Source organism: Trichoderma reesei (genome assembly GCF_000167675.1).
Source record: "Trichoderma reesei QM6a unplaced genomic scaffold TRIREscaffold_1, whole genome shotgun sequence".
Classification (NCBI taxonomy): Eukaryota; Fungi; Ascomycota; class Sordariomycetes; order Hypocreales; family Hypocreaceae; genus Trichoderma; species Trichoderma reesei.
The window spans coordinates 110,093-126,567 of NW_006711148.1; the positions used below are offsets into that span (position 1 = coordinate 110,093).

The window sequence follows — 16,475 nt, forward strand, 5'->3', positions numbered from 1 at the left end:
AGGTAGGCGATGGTTGTGAGCAGAACCTAAGCGAAGTGGAGGGGGGGAAAAAAATCTAATATGTTGCTGCCTGCTTCTTGTCAATCGGGTAGTATTTACCTTATGTGTCAAAGGCGCACGAGTACATGTCTGTAAGACAACAGGGCGCAACGGTTTTTGACACAGAAACACGTACTACAAGGCACCAAGCGGATATACTGTACTTACGCAGTAGGTACTAAGACACAGGCAGCCAGTCAGAACGAAGACAAAAATGCCCGACCGAGTCAGATTAACAACGTGCTAACCCCTCACTAGTGCTACTTTAAACTGTAGTAAAGAAATCTTTCGAAGCCTCGTTGCCCGATATAACGTCCATTCTTCAGTCCGTATAAATATCATCAAAGAGTTCATAGACGTCGCCTTAACGCTCATTCATTGCTTCATTCATTCACGCCTTCATTGCCCTCATATCAGGACGCTGCCGATTGATTCCGCGTGCATCAGCGTACTCATTCCTCGATAACCCCCCCCGGCTGTTATTGCAGACTCACACTCAAATCTTTACTCATTAGCAACAATGGGATCAACACCCAACACAAAGATCCCTTACATCGAAACACCACTCATCAAGTCAAACAGCCTCTCAGAGCTAGCCGGCTGGTAAGCCCACACATCTAACTCGCCACAATCCGCCCTACAACTCACAACCACCAGCAATGTCTTCCTCAAGCTCGAAAACCTCCAGCCCTCAGGGTCCTTCAAGTCTCGCGGCATAGGCAGCTACATGATGGCCAAGCTCGCCGCACAGGGGCCAGACGCTGCCAAAGCCCACTTCTACTGCTCGTCAGGAGGAAACGCCGGGCTGGCTTGTGTTCATGCCGCCATCACCCTGGGCTGCCAGGCCACCATTGTCGTGCCGCTGTCGACGACTGCTTACACCATCGACAAGCTGCGAAAGGCCGGTGCCGCGGACGTGATCCAAAAGGGCCTCTCGTGGCAAGAGGCCGACGACTATCTGACGGGCACTCTGATGGAGGAAGCCCGTGCCAAAGGAGGCGTGGCCATCTACGTGCCTCCCTTCAACGCACAGGAGATTTGGGACGGCAACGCGGGCATTTCGCACGAAATTGCACGGCAGATTCCCACAATGGTCAAGCACTATCCGGTCTCCGTTGACGGCGCATCGGACGACGATGCCACGGCGCGCATAGCCAACGTCGACGCCATCGTCTGCAGCGTCGGCGGAGGCGGCCTCTTGTCAGGTATCATGCAGGGCCTCGACGATCTGTCCATGAAGCAGACTCGAGTCATTGCTGTCGAAACGTTAGGAACAGACTCACTTCATCAGGCGGTTCAAGCGGGCGAGCTCATCACGCTGCCCGCCATCACCAGCCTTGCCACCACTCTTGGCGCAAGAACCGTCTGCCAGAGGGCCTTTGAGTACGGGCTCCGCGACCAAGTGTCCACCGTGGTCTTCTCCGATGCCGAGGCCATTGCTGCCTGCAAGCGGTTCGCTAGCGAGGAGCATTTCCTGGTTGAACTATCCTGCAGCGTCTGCCTTGCCGTCGTGTACAGCGGCCGCTTGAAGGAGCTGGTTCCCGGCCTCAACAAGAACAGTGTGGTTGTGTTTGTCGTATGTGGAGGATCCAATATATCGTACGAGATATTGGAGCAATATGTTTCAAGCTTGGCTTCTGCTCAAACGAGCTGATAGGCCTGGAACATTACGGAACGGTCATGGTGTAGACGATGAGTCTAGACTGTTCCCATGGCAAGGGACGGTTCGCAGCATGGCCCCGCGAGACATGGAAATTAGCAAGCCGGACAACAGAAGAGCAAAATGTAAATTTAGACATGGCTGAAGGCGTCTGTCCCGTTGCTGGTAGCATCGACCAATGCCACCATGGCGTCCGGAATCCTCCGTGGCATGGCTTTCCCTTCTTTTTCGTTCTTCGACTCCAGCTGGACGAGGAAGATGTTCTTGGCGTGTTACTCTCGGGTAAAGTCAAAGGCTCAAAAGAGACTCAAGCAGTGGCTAGATGGTCACTCTTAATTTAGTGCAAAGCGTGCCTTTTGAGTGCTAGGTCTTCGTTCGGGAAATAATATGTTCGGCGAACCATGGAAGTGCCACCCCACACCGTGAGGCTGATCGAGAGAGTACCCTTACGGTTGCATGCGGAGGAAGGGACCGGCATTTCGGCAGGTTATCTGGCCGAGGAAAGACACTACGCAGTCTGGGATTGCTGAACTCAGAGCTGTGATACTGAATATGCGGTGAAGGGCTGGGCCGTTGGTTCTCGGCCTCTTCCCTCGTATTGTTGAGAGATAGCCAAGCTGCAGGTCATGGCCAGGCCCATCACAGACGTTGCATTGTGGATGTGCGAAACTGCATTGTGGTAGCCAAGACGGTGCAAGCTAGACGCAAGTATGGCCAGTTGCTGTGGCGAGGATCCGTGAGGGACTAGGATCTGTCAAGCGGCTGCCCACGAGAAGCGAGGAGGGTGTGGGCGGGCTGCGGCTCTGCACCTGCTCCGATGCAGGCAAACAGGACCTGGAAGAAAATTGTGGTGTTTCCCAGGTGCTCACTTACACCCGTTGTGCATGGTGGAGCTTGAACCTCTCTCAGGCGGCTCTTTTGAAGGCCTTCTGATATACATAGACTCCCAAATCGCTCAAGCCCGGGATGAAGAAGGAGAAAGACGATTTCAAGAGAAACTCATATGCAGTACGATCCGTTGCTTTGTTGCTCAAAGTGTCTCGAGTGCACAGTGAGGTTGCTTTCTGCGTGGTGGAGCCATATAGTTCTCTTGGAGGTGACAGAATAAACGAGACAGGCAGCATCTATCCTTGTGCGGATGTTCGCGACTGGTTTGCGTGGAATTGATAAAGACAGCAGCTCATTGGCCAGTTGCCCCCCAAGAGCCAAGAGTCAGCCTCTGAGTTTGCCATGGATGGAGATTGAACAAGTACAGAGGCAAAAGGAAGGACCCTGTTCGTGGTAGCAGTATTGACAACCTGCAGCAACAATCTGCACTCGTGGCAACCACACGCGGGCATATTGCTGCCCACGATCCCTTGCATATGCGCCGAAGACGATATTTGACTCGATGTGGAAGACGTTTTGTTCTTCCGTTGCCTCGTTTTCGTCCCATGGATGGAAGATGAACGCAAGAGTTTTCGCCGAGGCCCATGCTACCGTTATTTCGCAGAGGTGACGGGAACGAGAGCCTAGACTTCGTCAGAGCAGCCAGGTGATTTGCGGGTTGTGTCCCCCATCTCCCCAAGGCTAGTCGTCAGTTGAACTCTCGTATCCCCAGTGTGTCACCTTGGATCCTCTTCTTGGTGGCTTGCGGCACAGCCCATGTGAAATGACCTCGTCGCACGAATCGTCGCGGGTGATGCCCTGCAAATCGCACATGCTAGCAGCCCGTCCTAGGCCCCAAGGTTTGCGCTACGGCTGGCTGCCGAGAGTATCGATCACGCTGCCCCTGGTGAGCAGTGGCTACTATGCCGATCTGGTGATAGCCGGCGCCTCATGAGACCCTCACCGGGAAGCTGTGGTAATAACGCCAAGACAGACGTCGGATGCTGGCAAGCAAATGGTTGCCGCCCTTCCACGTCGACGGCCGCTTGTGTTGCGAAGGCAGTCCAGCGGGTCCAGAAGTGGGATGGCGATGGAGGGAGCGCTGACTGCTAGTAACTGCTTTCTGCTTGTCAGTACAGGTCCTGTCCAAGAGCAATGTGTGAGTGGATTCCTTGGGACCCTTTGTCTGCTCGTTGACCGCGTCTACGCTGCCAAGCCGGCCGCTCTTCGACAAGATGGAACATTGAAGCATCAAACAACATCCGGGGCATCAGCGCAGTCTTTCAGCTGGCCCGAATCGAGCATGTCGGCCACTATTGACGCTGCCTGCAAAACCAATATTGCGACCTGTACGGAGCCCATCCATGCCACATGCCGCTGCGGGCCAGCAGACAAGGGGATGATGGAGGTGGGGAAGCGTGAGCGGCGGGTTCGTCATCCGGGCGTTCAGCCCGCAGGGATCCAGCCAGCAGTCTGGCTTCAGTGTTGTTGAGGTCGTTGGTGAGAGGAGACAAAAGTGATTGCTATTGAGCGCTTTATTACGAGGTTGTAGCAGCCAGAAGACTGGGCCACGGCATCTGCGAGCCGGAGGGTGGATTATGTTATCGCCTGTTCCCTCCAGAGGTGCTGCGCTGTGATAAGCGACGGCCGCCGTGTTCCATCCACTAAACGGGCTCAAGAAGCCCCCAAAAGGCCCTGGAGGTCTTGGCCTTGGGGCCTGAGAGTGCCTGAAGTCCCTGGACAGGTGGGCTAATGCAGGTCGGCTGCCAAAAATACGAGAACGACCTGGACAAACTCCATCCTTGCAGCAACGCATCTCTCCAATCGAGCGTCTGATTCCCGCCACTCCGGGCTGAAGACAAGGGTTCTGCTGGTTGTGTTGCAGCAAGCACAAGTCTGTCGACGACTGCAAAGGCCATGGACGGCGAACCAGAGCTGCAGCTGCAGCCTCCATCGCACGACTTTCTGGCGCGATGCAGCTGCAAGCCTCGACCACCCTCAGGCGAAGGAATCTGTTCTGCCTCTGTCTCTATCTCTATCTCTTTTTCCGGCTCTTTCGCTCCTCTTTCTTCCTCTTTCTCACTTTCTGTGAACACAGACTCCATCCCTCCGTCTTAAAAGGCCATGAGCCTGCCCGCTCGTTTCGCCAAAAGTTGAGGCCATCCACGCTCGCTCGTTTGTGCGCCTGTGTTTCTCAAGACAGATCAAGACGAAGATCGCAACACCATCGCAGCGACCCACTGAGCTGCCATTGCGACGGATCCTCTGTCTTTGCGCCGCTTTCTTTTTCACCAGTTGCCCGAGCGGTGACGGGCTTCCTCAGTCTGTTCCATCATGAAGTCGACAGCTGCCCTGGTGGGCCTCCTGAGCCTGACGAGCTCGGCCCTGGCTGATCCGACATGGCCCAATGCCATTGACGAGATCGAGGAGATCATGACCCAACTCCAGTCGTTCCGCGCCCGCAAATTCGCCGACACGGTGAGCCCGTGCTCCAACGAAGCCTCCGGGCCCGGCCGCCAGAACGCCGCCGAGTGGCTCCGGGTCGGCTTCCACGACATGTCCACGGCCAACACGTACTTTGGCATTGGAGGTCTCGATGGCTCGCTGCAGTACGAGCTGGACAATGGCGAGAATACCGGGCCCGGCCACAGGACGACGCTCGAGTTCATGGCCCCCTATGTCTCTCCTCGGTCGACCCTGGCCGACCTCATCGCCCTCGGCGTCTACACGTCTGTCCGCTCCTGCGGTGGCCCTGCCGTGCCGATTCGCGTCGGCCGTATCGATGCCACCGGCAAGGGAGCGCCAGGTGTCCCCCAGCCGCAAAACTCCGTCGCCACGTTCAAGCAGCAGTTCGACCGCATGGGCTTCAGCGTCGAGGAGATGATCCAGGTCACGGCCTGTGGCCACACTCTGGGCGGCGTCCACAACACCGAGTTCCCCGACATTGTGCCCGCCGGAACTGGCCTCGACGGGGAATCGGGTCTCGACACGAGCGATGCCGTCTTTGACAACCTCGTTGTCACCGAGTATCTCTCCGGCGAGACCAAGAACCCGCTTGTCGTAGGCCCGTCGATCAAGATTGACAAGAACTCCGACTTCAAGGTCTTCAACGCCGACGGCAACCAGACCATGGAGGCCCTGGCTGATGCAGAGACCTTCAAGTCCGTCTGCAAGACTGTCCTGCAAAAGATGATTGACGTCGTGCCCCCGAGCGTCAAGTTGACCGACCCCATCGTCCCCTACAAGGTCAAGCCTGTCAACCTGCAGCTGACCCTGATCAACGGCGGCAGCACCCTCCAGCTGACGGGCTTCATCCGCGTCAAGACCACCGGCCTCGCCCAGGGCAGCATATCCAGCGTGTCCATCACCTACAAGAACCGCAGGGGCACCACTGACTGCGGCCTGAGCACCTGTGTCGTCACCAGCACTGTTCAGGGCGCCAGCCAGGGCTTTGACGATACCTTTGCCTTCTACCCCATCTCGGCCAACATCCTCGCCTCCTCGGGGATCTCGTCCTTCACCGTGACTATCAACAATGCTGACGGCACCAAGGACATCTACGACAACAATGGCAACGAGTATCCTGTCCAGGATGCCATCATCTTCCAGTCTCCCCAAAGCTGTGTCCTCGGCTCCTCGGGTGCTTTGACTGCCGTGGCTGCTGTCCGCAACGACCGTCTCAGCCAGGGCGCGCAAGTCAAGGTCTGGTACAAGACGCCCCAGACAAACAGCCCCGTTCCTTTGCTGCAGAGCACGACCCTCGACCTCAAGAAGGGGCAGTGCGCCGGACCGTACACTCTGTTCAACGTCGACTACACCATCGAAGGTGGCCTGGCGTACGAGGGATACGTCGACGTCATCAATGGTGACCAGTCCGACAGCTTCAAGGCCCTGACCAGCGTTGGCGGTACCTGCCGTGCCTTTGCGAACCCAGCTGCCTGCGTTGGCGGAGAGGATGAGGGATCCGGCGGCACAACGGCCGTCACAAGCGTTCCAACCACGACCGAGGCTCTCCCTACTACTACGGAGCCTCCTGTCACTACTGGTCCTGTCACTGACCCCCCTGTTACTTCTCCTCCTGTCACGGAGCCTCCCACGACCACAGAGCCTGCGACGACGACGACGACGCCACCTCCTGTTCCCAGTCACCGCCCTGCAGTCGACGGATATGTCCTGGTTTCTTGCTGGACCGAGGGTGACGGTGTGCGTGCTCTGGCTGGCAACGCCTATGCAAACGACTCGATGACTCTGGAGACCTGCAGAGACTTTTGCAGCAACTATGTCTACTGGGGCACAGAGTATGGCCGCGAATGTGAGTATTCAATCTTGTCTTGTTGACCTCGACCCCCGGAGACTTCCTCGCGCTAACAAAACACCTATAGGCTACTGTGGCAACACCCTTGCCAAGAGCAGCGGAGAGGCTCCCCTTGATGAGTGCAACATGGTCTGCGCTGGTGATGCCAGCGAGTACTGTGGTGCTGGCAACCGGCTCGAGCTGTACTCGACCACAGTCACCCAGCCTCCCACTCCCACTGGCACCCTGACCCACGAGCCCACTGTCGGCCCATACACACTGGTGGGCTGCTGGACGGAAGGCTCAGGCGATCGCGCCCTGGGCCAGAAGGCTACCATTGACCCTGACATGACCAACGAGGCCTGTGCCGAGTTCTGCTCCGACTTTAGGTACTTTGGCACGGAGTACGGCGACGAGTGCTACTGTGGTAGTTTCCTTGCTGGCTCGAGTGCAACCGCCCCCCTGGCCGACTGCAACATGCCCTGCGCCGGCAACGAGTTTGAGTACTGCGGTGCCAGCAACCGTCTCGAGCTCTACATCAACCCCAACGTCACTGGTGGAAACCCTGAGCAGCCCGCTGCCGCCGGCGACTTTGTGTTTGTCGGCTGCCAGACTGAGGGCAACGGCACCCGCGCCCTGACGGGCGCTGCCACCGCAACAGGCACCATGACTGTTGAGGCATGCGCTGAGTTTTGTGCCGACTTTACGTACTTTGGCACCGAGTACGGCAGCGAATGCTACTGTGGCAACACTCTGGCGCCCTCGTCTCTCAAGGCGCCGGCGGCGGACTGCAACATGCTGTGCAGCGGCAACGAGCTTGAGTACTGTGGCGCGGGCAACCGCCTCTCACTGTACACCAAGAAGCCCGAAGAGCTTACAGAGGAGGATGAATGAGGGTTTTCATCTCCTTGATTCTGATAGAACAAGCTGGTGACGAGGGGGATGATGTTGTATGCTTGTAGATATATAAAGGCGGCGCCGAAGGGATTTACATGTCTATATGGGACCAATTGGGTTAATGGCGAGTGTAGGTTAAGATGCAGCATTGGAAAGATGTAGCAAGGATGAATGAATACCTATCAAGGATTGAACAAGATCTCAAGGTACTCGGGCACTTTATAAAGTGCTTGCGATGAAGTTGCATCAGTTAACGCTGTTGTAAGAGCAATCAGCTTTACTGCCTAATAAGTACTAGCGTAAGCCGTCCCGCAACGCGCTCTAGGTACCTAGGTACTTATGTATTCGAGGGATCAATATCCGGCCCCTCATACAATCACTCACCTCGACCCTCCATACCTACCTAGTAGGTAAATAACAAGTCCAACTCACGATATCCATCAGAAGACGTCTTCAGCAGACAAACAGATGGCCGACACGACACCTGAAAATGACCGCGAAGTAAGGATGTACTCACAAGATCACCGACTTTCTCGGGAACTCAATCTAAAGACTGATGAATGAATGAATGCTGATACCTAAACGCAAATCTGTGTGTGCGTGCGTGTGTGTATAGCGTCTCAAATCGGCACTTTGGTACGCGATAGGACAAATCGTGGACGAAGAGTCGCTCAAGCGGAATCGCAATGCGACGCCGCAGTTTATCGGGGCCTTGACGGAGATGGTCTGGGCGCAGATTGGTATGTCATGTCATCTATCCCGTCTCATGGATAACCACCACCATCATCATTATTATTACCACCAACGTTTGTAAAGCGTTGCATACGAAAAAGATTGTATTTGCCTAGAAAGCGGGGAGATATGATAAAAAGAGAAAGAGAGAGCTTACACATGGGTTGTCGGTGCAGAGAGCGTAGCGATTGACCTCGAGACGTTCTGCAACCACGCCGGCAGAACGACAGTCACAACAGACGACGTGCTGCTGCTGGCGAGGAAGAATCCGGACCTGCACGACATTATGAAGGACTTTGTCGATGGGATCAGGGCGGAGAAGGAGGCTGCTGCTGCTGCTGCTGCGGGGGCTGGCGGCGGCGGTGGTGCGAAGAAGAGCAAGGGGAAGAAGTGAAATAAGGAAGAAGGAAAGGCTCTTGCGAGAGAGAGAGAGAGAAACAGTTGTTAGACGGGGATGATAAGGTAGGAGTTTGGAGGGGGGGGGGGGGAGATGGTGTTTTGTTTTGTTGATGCTGGTGATGAGGGCTAATCGTGGGCTAGAAGCGAGGAGAAGCATGAATGGGGACTTTTTTGGGGGGAGGGGGGGGAAGGGGGGGGGGGGGTTGGACGTGATTTTGTTGAATGGCTAGCATTGTCTCGACGGAGCAGAACCAATGCAAGATTTTGTGTGTTCAAAGCAAGAGAGACGAACTGGCTCGGCTTCACGAGTTGCTTCACGGCAGCATCAACTTTGGAAGCTCAAGGGAAATAGGACGACGGGGAGGGCATGTTCACGCCACAAGAGACCTTCGGAGCGTCATGGCCGACGAGATGGCGTCTCATGAAGGGTATATGAATCACAAAGCAAACGGACGCGAATATCAGCTTCTTATACACGAGATGAGCGAAGAATTATTTGACATCTAGGCGGCACATTTCCGCCAAACTCGTTGATACTTGATGATGACCATCCCGATATGTTCTTGTTATTTCTAGCAGGTATCTCAAAAGTTACATCTTCCCCCCATCACCTCAGGGAGGTGCAAGCACAGGGGCCAGCACAAAGCCCATCCAAGGCCGTCTATTATCCCTTCTAGTTTCTCTTTTGCAACCGAGCCACATGTCTGTCTATATCTCCTCGCCTGAAACCACATACCCTCCCCTTTCGGCCAACTCGCAATGTCACCTTGATGTGATCCGGACTTTGCTCACCTCCAGCGTCTCCGTATCCACCAACACAAACTCCTTGCTCTTCGAAAACGACGGCACGGCAATGAGTCGCACGCTTTGGCCGTCGGGCCCGTGAATCACCTTTGTTGCAAACTCGGGCTGGCAGCCGACGAAGTAGACGTGCGGGCACGATTTGAGGACAAACGGATCGTCTTCTTGAAACGGGTAGCTCCCTGCGTAATTCTTCGTCAGCATAGCTCAAGGAGGGCTACAACGCAAGTGATGAGAGAAAATAAAAACGGACATACATAGCGTATCGGGCGCTGTCGGAGCGCAGCATCTCCATCTGCACATGGCCTCCATCATGCCCAAGCGGTCGTCGCTCTCAACATACTTGAACACGTCGTCGACGTTCTGCCCGCCCGTGCCTAGTACTCTCCACCCTTCCACTTCCGCCTCCCAGGGATTCGTCACGGTGTCGAACCAGCCGGGCTGCGACGCGGATGCCGCTGCGGCATCTGCTGCGTAGGCTCTTGAGATGGGGAACATGGCCGTGTGGATGGGCTGCTGTGGATAGCTCGCGTTGGCAGGGTCCTGGGCACCGGGGAGGAGGGTGACAGGGATGGAAGGCAGCAGCTCGGAGAGGAACTCGTCAAAAAGCTGGGACGGGATGGGGTTGTACGCGCTGGCGTCGTAGCCGTACTTCTTCTGCGCCCTCTTCTTGACCTCGTCGTCGTCGTCGTCGGTATCCTTGGCGGCTGTCATTGAGATGGAGTCGCCGGCGATGATGAGCCTGCTGATCTGCGAGACGCCGGCCTGCTCCCCTGGGCCGAGGGCCTCCCCCAGCAAGTACTCGAGCAGGAGATTCAGCTCGAGGTCGTACGAGGCGTCGGTGCCGGAAAAGGACAGGCCCGACACAATGGCAATCTTCTTGCCGCCGCCCTCCGAGGGGGAGTCTGTCATTTCTGTATCCTCGCTCTTTGCCTTGCCGCCGGCCGAGGGCGCCTTGGAGAGGGCCCAGCGCTCGGGCTGGGGAGCCAGATCGGGCACCTTGATGTCGATGACCTCAAACTCTCCGTGTGTGTTCTCGGTGCCCATGACGGCGATGATGCACCCCGTGACGAGGGGGATGGTGCTGAGCAGGTCGCCCACCAGGCGGACGCGGCCCGAGTCGTCCTCGAGCATGGTCTGGTCGGAGCCGTCGTCGGAGTAGTACTTTTGCGAGGAGATGGGCGCCGACAGCCAGCGCTGCCAGAGGTGTCAATCGGACGTTGGGAGAGCCACATCCAAGGAGGCACAGGGGGGGTATCAGCAGGGACTCACATCCTTGGACACATCCTCGAGAATGTTGGGCTTCAGCTTCATGTCCATGTAGACGGTGCCCGCAACCCAGCACAGCTCGCCCTGCCGCACATCCAGCACGCGGTCGACCCTCTTGGCCCGCTCGCCGCCAATCTGCGTGTCCTGCCACGCCTTGGCGGCGACCTCTTCCACGGCGGGCTTGATCTTGGCCAGCCGCAGGAAGTACATGTCGCCGTACTGCTGCTTGTACGAGCGGTTCTTGTCGAGGGCGTACGAGTGCAGCGGCTTGTAGGCGGAGGGGGCTCGGACGGGGGGTTTGTGCGGGAGATGCCTTTGGATATGAGTTAGAGACAAGGACTGGAGACGCTATGGCAGGTAGGCAAAGAGATGTTCGAAGAGAGAGAGGGGGAGAAGTCGGTCGTACGCGGGCGCCTCGAGGAGGCTGGAGATGTCCTCGAGCTTGACCATGACGGCGGTTTTGGCGCTGCTGCGGCCGAGCTTGGTGCAGCCTTGGAGAGGAGTGTGTCTCTACGGGAGTAATCTGGTGTCTGGCCGCAGAATTGTGTCTATTCGTCAGATGTAGAGACGGTTTTTTTGGTGATTGGTTCGGTGAGGGTCTTGGTCGAACAGATTGAGTTTGACGGGCAAGTCAAGACATTAAAGGTATAGAAAAAAAAAGGACTTTCACGGTGGTTGCGAGCTTGACGCGCCGATGCTCTCTGTGTCTTACAGCACCGGAATTCTTTTCGTTCTGCCCCGCGTTCAGACGCGCCTCAGCCTCGGGGGGGAGGAGCCAAGGGCAGCAGGAACCTAGGTAGGTAGGTCAGTACCTGCTAGTCTCCCGCTACCTACCTAGGTACTACCTAACATGATCAGTCTCGCACCAACCAGCAGAGACTGATACAAAAAGTACCTGTGTGTACTTGATGCCGTCTCTGGCCGTTAAAAGTGCCCCATTACACCCCGATCATGGGCTCTAGATGCCCGCTGGAGCTTAACAACCAAATGCTACCTGTAGGTAGTACCTACTAAGTTATACGAGGCAGAAGTGCTGCCACTGTAGGTACACTCGTAATGAAGTCGTTGGACAGCCGGCAAACTCCGGATTCCGGACTCCGGCCTATTAACAGCAGAAACTTGAGTCGCCTCGCAGGATGTTTAAGTTCATCTTCCTCTTATTACAGTACGAGAACCCCCAAGAAATATTAGGCATCAAAGTCACAAAAGCTCTACGTAAGGCCACCAAGTGACAATGAAAACCCAACAAGCTTCAAGGGCCGAGGGAATGCCGGATTTCTCTCTGCTTTCAACGCTAGAAAACTCCGACGGCGGGGCCCGTGATGCTGCAATGAGACATTGACGCCCCAGTGTGAAAGAGCCTCTAGAACTTAACCTTATAAAGAGAAGTCGGCTTGCCCTCTCACTCACTCACTCACTTCCCTTCACCTCCACCTGATGTAGATTCAATCTCTCAGCACATAACCCCATCACAAGACTTTCACACACAACTCATCTCATCTCATCGCCTCCTCCTCCTCCATCCCACCCCCCGAAACTCATCACAACAACAACAACAACAACCACCGTCAAAATGTCCCCTAAACAAGCCCCTCCCCAAATCATCGTCAAGAACCTCTCCTACACATTCCCCGACTTCTCGACCGGCGTCCGCAACATCTCCCTCGACCTGCCCCCCCGCTCCCGCACCCTCCTCATCGGGGCCAACGGCGCCGGCAAGACGACGCTCCTCCGCCTGCTCGCCGGCAAGCGCCTGGCCCCCGGCGACGCAATCTCCATCTGCGGCGTCGACCCCTTCAAGGAAGGGCTCGAGGGCGTCACCTACCTCGGCCTCGAGTGGGTGCTCAACCCCATCGTCCGCAACGACATTGGCGTCATGGAGCTGCTGCGCTCCGTCGGCGGCGACGCCTATCCCGCCCGCCGCGACGAGCTCGTCCACATGCTCGACATCGACACCAACTGGCGCATGCACGCCGTGTCCGACGGCGAGCGCCGCAGGGTCCAGCTGGCCATGGGCCTCCTGCGGCCCTGGACCGTCCTCTTCCTCGACGAAATCACCGTCGACCTCGACGTCCTCAGCCGCTTCCAGTTCCTCGCCTGGCTCAAGCGCGAGACCGAGACCCGCGAGTGCACCATCGTCTACGCCACCCACATCCTCGACAACCTCGCCGGCTGGCCCACCCACCTCGTCCACATGCATCTCGGCACCGTCAAGGAGTGGGACACGGCCGACAACATGCTGCGCTCCATTGACGCCACCGTCGGCCCCACGGGCAACAGCCGCCTCGGAGAGCTCGTCATGGGCTGGCTGAGGGACGACCTCAAGGCGAGAGGCCCCAGGAGCCAGGCCAACATTGCCCCCGAGGGCAAGACGTATGGCTTCGGCGGCATCAAGATTGGCGGCTATGGTGATGAGTCCAAGCAAAGGGAGAATTAAAAGCGCGTGCCAGGCCGCCCTTTGTTCAGTCAGCCCTCTTTCATCCTTCAATCTCATTCCACTCGCCTCGTTTCATTCACTCGCTCGGGCAGCGGCGGTGGCGGGACCCGGGATTTCTCCTTGGCACAGACGCCTTCAACGGCTCAAGCAATCGACGCATATGACGGATAGGATAGTTCACATCACAGACGGTCGGGTAGCACAGCATTCAACGGTGCATTGGCGTTGGCTTTTCGGGTGGACGAGCAGACCTCAACTCTGCCTTCACAGCACCGCTTTCGGTCTCATTTGCTCTTTTTAACACTCATAGATGGTATCCTGGTGGACACGTGGTACGCAGAAGGTCTTTTTGGTTTCTTTCCTTTCTGTTTCTTTCTTCTGTTTCTTCTCATGATACCCTGAACTTCAACCGATGGGATATAGGCCGCTGGTCCGCTTCAACTGGACTCGGTATACAAAGTCGCCATAAGTTGCAATAACATCATTCCTTAGCCCCACCCCCCCCGCGCCGTCACAGAGCGTGAAGCATCTTGGCCCGTGCTCGCGGTGTTGCGTCCATTGACTTCTTGAGTACTGTCATTGTGTTCTTCAACAGCTCGGCAATCCCGCCAAGGTTCTTTTCAGCAAGTGATCTCAGCACCTCGATGCGGTACTCTTGCCACGAGAGCTGTATGCCCCCCGAAGTAGCCAGTTTTGTGAGGCTGGTCTGCGTCACGGGCCCGGCATGCCTTGTTCGAATGGAGCTGTCGCTCGCAATAGCTGCGTCCTCGAGGTCTCGCACCGACTGGATGCTCTGGAGGCAGAGCACCGGTGAGTACGACAATGAAAACAGTGAAGCAAGGGAGAACGTCTTGTCCACCGACATCACATACGACGTCAGCTTGGAGACTGCAGGCCGCGGCATCATGCAGCCGTGCGAGTTGGTGTCCGCATCGCTAAACGCTCGGCTTCTCCAGAAACAGTTGCAAATGTCCATGAGATAGCCGTTGTATAGATTGACGTAGGCTCGGTCATAGGAGAGGGCATCAATCCTATTGGAGCCATCGTTCCTCGCCTTGGTTGACATGGCCATCTCAAAGCCCTTCTTGTAGCACGCCAAAATGTCGCACAGGCGGGACACGGTGGTTACGGAGCCACTGAACAGGAAGATGTAAATGAGTTCAGAGGGCGGCAGTTCAATGCCTATGTAGTCCTTCAGCCTTTCGTCGTTGACAAGGCGGGTGGCCTGCTCGTAAAATTCAAGAATGGCCATGTCCACAGACTCCGTAGGCGACGTCTGTAGAAGAGTGAGGCTGAGCTGCCCGGTGTGCCGTATCAGCGCCCTCAGACTCGTGTTTGCATGTGCCGGAATTGCATCGCTGGACTGTAATATGGCAATCCAATGGTGCAGAAGCCGAGTGTACAGCGTTAATACGTCAACTTGAGAGCCGGGTGTATTATCTAGAACAGCTGCTTCCAGTGGCTGGATCATGTGCTCATAGAGCTCTTATAGACGGTTAGTCCTCCCCCAAAGAGCAGCCTCGGATTCGAGAAGAGAGCCAATACTTGCCTTGGAAGTCCATGAAGGGGGCATATGACAAGATCTGTAAGATATGACCACGCTGGCCGGACCCGTTCCACTGCTGGAAAAAATGTGCAAAGAATTTGAGGAAAACGTGGGGTACAGACTGCACCGACCGTACAAGTTAGTCAACTGACAGATACATGGTGGTCTTTGACTCCAACTCACTTTACTCTGCACGACAAACTCCCGCACGACGTCCAAGACCTCCCATAGCGTGGCCTTGTCGGCATCCCCCTCGAGGACGTTTTGCAAGACCGAGCTCAGCCAGTTGGCTATCCGCTGGTAAGCTTCTGCGCTGGGACGCAAAAGCAAGAGTTTCTGGAGTAAGGGGTCTGCAAGAACAGCCACGAGCTGATTTGGCATCTCTATCCTGTCCATTTTCTGGACAAAGCTGGTGACGTTCTCAATTTCTTCCAGCGTGACCGCGTTCTGGCAAGAGCATTAGCCTAAAAGTAAGCCAGCTGCTGAAGAATAACCACATTACCTCGGCGACATGAGACGTGTGTACTGATGGCACGACACGTTTTCCTTGGCCACGCCCCCTGGCACGATTGACTTGAAACCCATCGAGGGCTCCACGTGTGTTCTCCTCCGCTTGCAAGGCATATGCCTCTTGGATATCCTGAAGCCTCTCTTTCCAGGCTGCATCCGGATGCTAGAGCCATGTCAATACCCATAGGCTTCTCATTTCAATACATATAATCTTCTCACCTTGAATGCCGAAGCCTTGCCACGAACTAATTCTCCCAAGATGATTTCAGGATAGTAATCTTTGAAGACTCTCAAAAGGCCAATCAGATACGGATCATTTGCCGTTTGCCGTGACAGCGTCAATCTGTAAGTGAAATGAGTTGCCAGACTCGTAGAAGAGCAACTGGGGACGGGGCACTCACAGAGCTTGAATTCTAAACGGCTTCACGTGTTTTCTCCGTGTGATCAGCGCCAATAGATGGCAAACATTTGGTCTAATCGCCGCCGTGTCTAGCAAGTTAAAGAGAACGCCATAAGCCTGGGCAAGCACAACTGGGGTCTCTAATACGTGGTGGATCATGATGAGCCATTTCAGAAGGGCCACCTGAATAGTAAGCGAAGGTTTGAGCGTTCCATGGCCGAGAGCGCCGATGATACGGACGACAACATCGCGTGATACTCGGGCGACGGGATACAGGTTTCTGGCTATAGCGTTCAGACTGGCCTGGTCGAGGTGACTGGGCGTAACAAGCAGGCTCACGAGCTGGTCAAGCGCAGTGGGGAGCAGGCCGTTCTCGTAGGCCAAGGATGCCAGGCTAGCTACTGTAGGCTTGATATTGGCCCCCCGAGATTTGGCTGGCAGTTTGGAGGCTTTTGCGCACGAGTAAGTAAGGGGGCGCCTACAGTCGAGGAGTGGGAGGGTTTGAGCCACTCACCTGCAGCCACATCTTGGATGAGTGCGTCTATCTCCCCAGCTGCAGAAGGCGACATATCGCCGGCATTCGATGCACCGGAGAGGTGGCCAATGAAGTGTCAATATGTGTAA

The 16,475-nt window shown here is 56.0% G+C and overlaps 6 protein-coding genes across 6 annotated transcripts; 4 read left to right on the forward strand and 2 right to left on the reverse strand.

Moving 5' to 3' along the window:
- Window positions 1–559: 559 nt before the first annotated feature.
- On the forward strand, window positions 560–1,693 carry TRIREDRAFT_53091 (threonine dehydratase; the record flags this gene model as incomplete). The annotated part of the gene is made up of 2 exons (XM_006961058.1): window positions 560–642; window positions 697–1,693. 2 exons carry the CDS (start codon window positions 560–562, stop codon window positions 1,691–1,693), a joined length of 1,080 nt encoding a protein of 359 aa, XP_006961120.1.
- Window positions 1,694–4,785: 3,092 nt separating this feature from the next.
- On the forward strand, window positions 4,786–7,844 carry TRIREDRAFT_73523 (carboxy terminal WSC domain-containing protein). Its single transcript, XM_006961059.1, has 2 exons — window positions 4,786–6,878; window positions 6,949–7,844. The coding sequence occupies exons 1-2, from the start codon at window positions 4,901–4,903 to the stop codon at window positions 7,752–7,754; spliced, it is 2,784 nt and encodes a 927-aa protein (XP_006961121.1). The 5' UTR covers window positions 4,786–4,900; the 3' UTR covers window positions 7,755–7,844.
- Window positions 7,845–8,225: 381 nt separating this feature from the next.
- TRIREDRAFT_43195 (uncharacterized protein) lies at window positions 8,226–8,811 on the forward strand (the record flags this gene model as incomplete). The annotated part of the gene is made up of 3 exons (XM_006960991.1): window positions 8,226–8,258; window positions 8,374–8,497; window positions 8,666–8,811. Coding segments are annotated over 3 exons (303 nt in total), but the record flags the coding sequence as incomplete, so codon positions are not given.
- An 839-nt stretch (window positions 8,812–9,650) lies between these two features.
- Window positions 9,651–11,408, reverse strand: TRIREDRAFT_102401 (uncharacterized protein; the record flags this gene model as incomplete). Its single annotated transcript, XM_006961456.1, has 4 exons — window positions 9,651–9,871; window positions 9,947–10,886; window positions 10,962–11,271; window positions 11,365–11,408. The coding sequence occupies 4 exons, from the start codon at window positions 11,406–11,408 to the stop codon at window positions 9,651–9,653; spliced, it is 1,515 nt and encodes a 504-aa protein (XP_006961518.1).
- Window positions 11,409–12,531: 1,123 nt separating this feature from the next.
- Window positions 12,532–13,395, forward strand: TRIREDRAFT_53818 (uncharacterized protein; the record flags this gene model as incomplete). Its single annotated transcript, XM_006961060.1, has 1 exon — window positions 12,532–13,395. The coding sequence occupies one exon, from the start codon at window positions 12,532–12,534 to the stop codon at window positions 13,393–13,395; it is 864 nt and encodes a 287-aa protein (XP_006961122.1).
- Window positions 13,396–13,906: 511 nt separating this feature from the next.
- On the reverse strand, window positions 13,907–16,420 carry TRIREDRAFT_102403 (uncharacterized protein; the record flags this gene model as incomplete). The annotated part of the gene is made up of 6 exons (XM_006961457.1): window positions 13,907–14,857; window positions 15,125–15,388; window positions 15,444–15,614; window positions 15,671–15,794; window positions 15,853–16,300; window positions 16,366–16,420. 6 exons carry the CDS (start codon window positions 16,418–16,420, stop codon window positions 13,907–13,909), a joined length of 2,013 nt encoding a protein of 670 aa, XP_006961519.1.
- Between the last annotated feature and the right edge of the window lie 55 nt (window positions 16,421–16,475).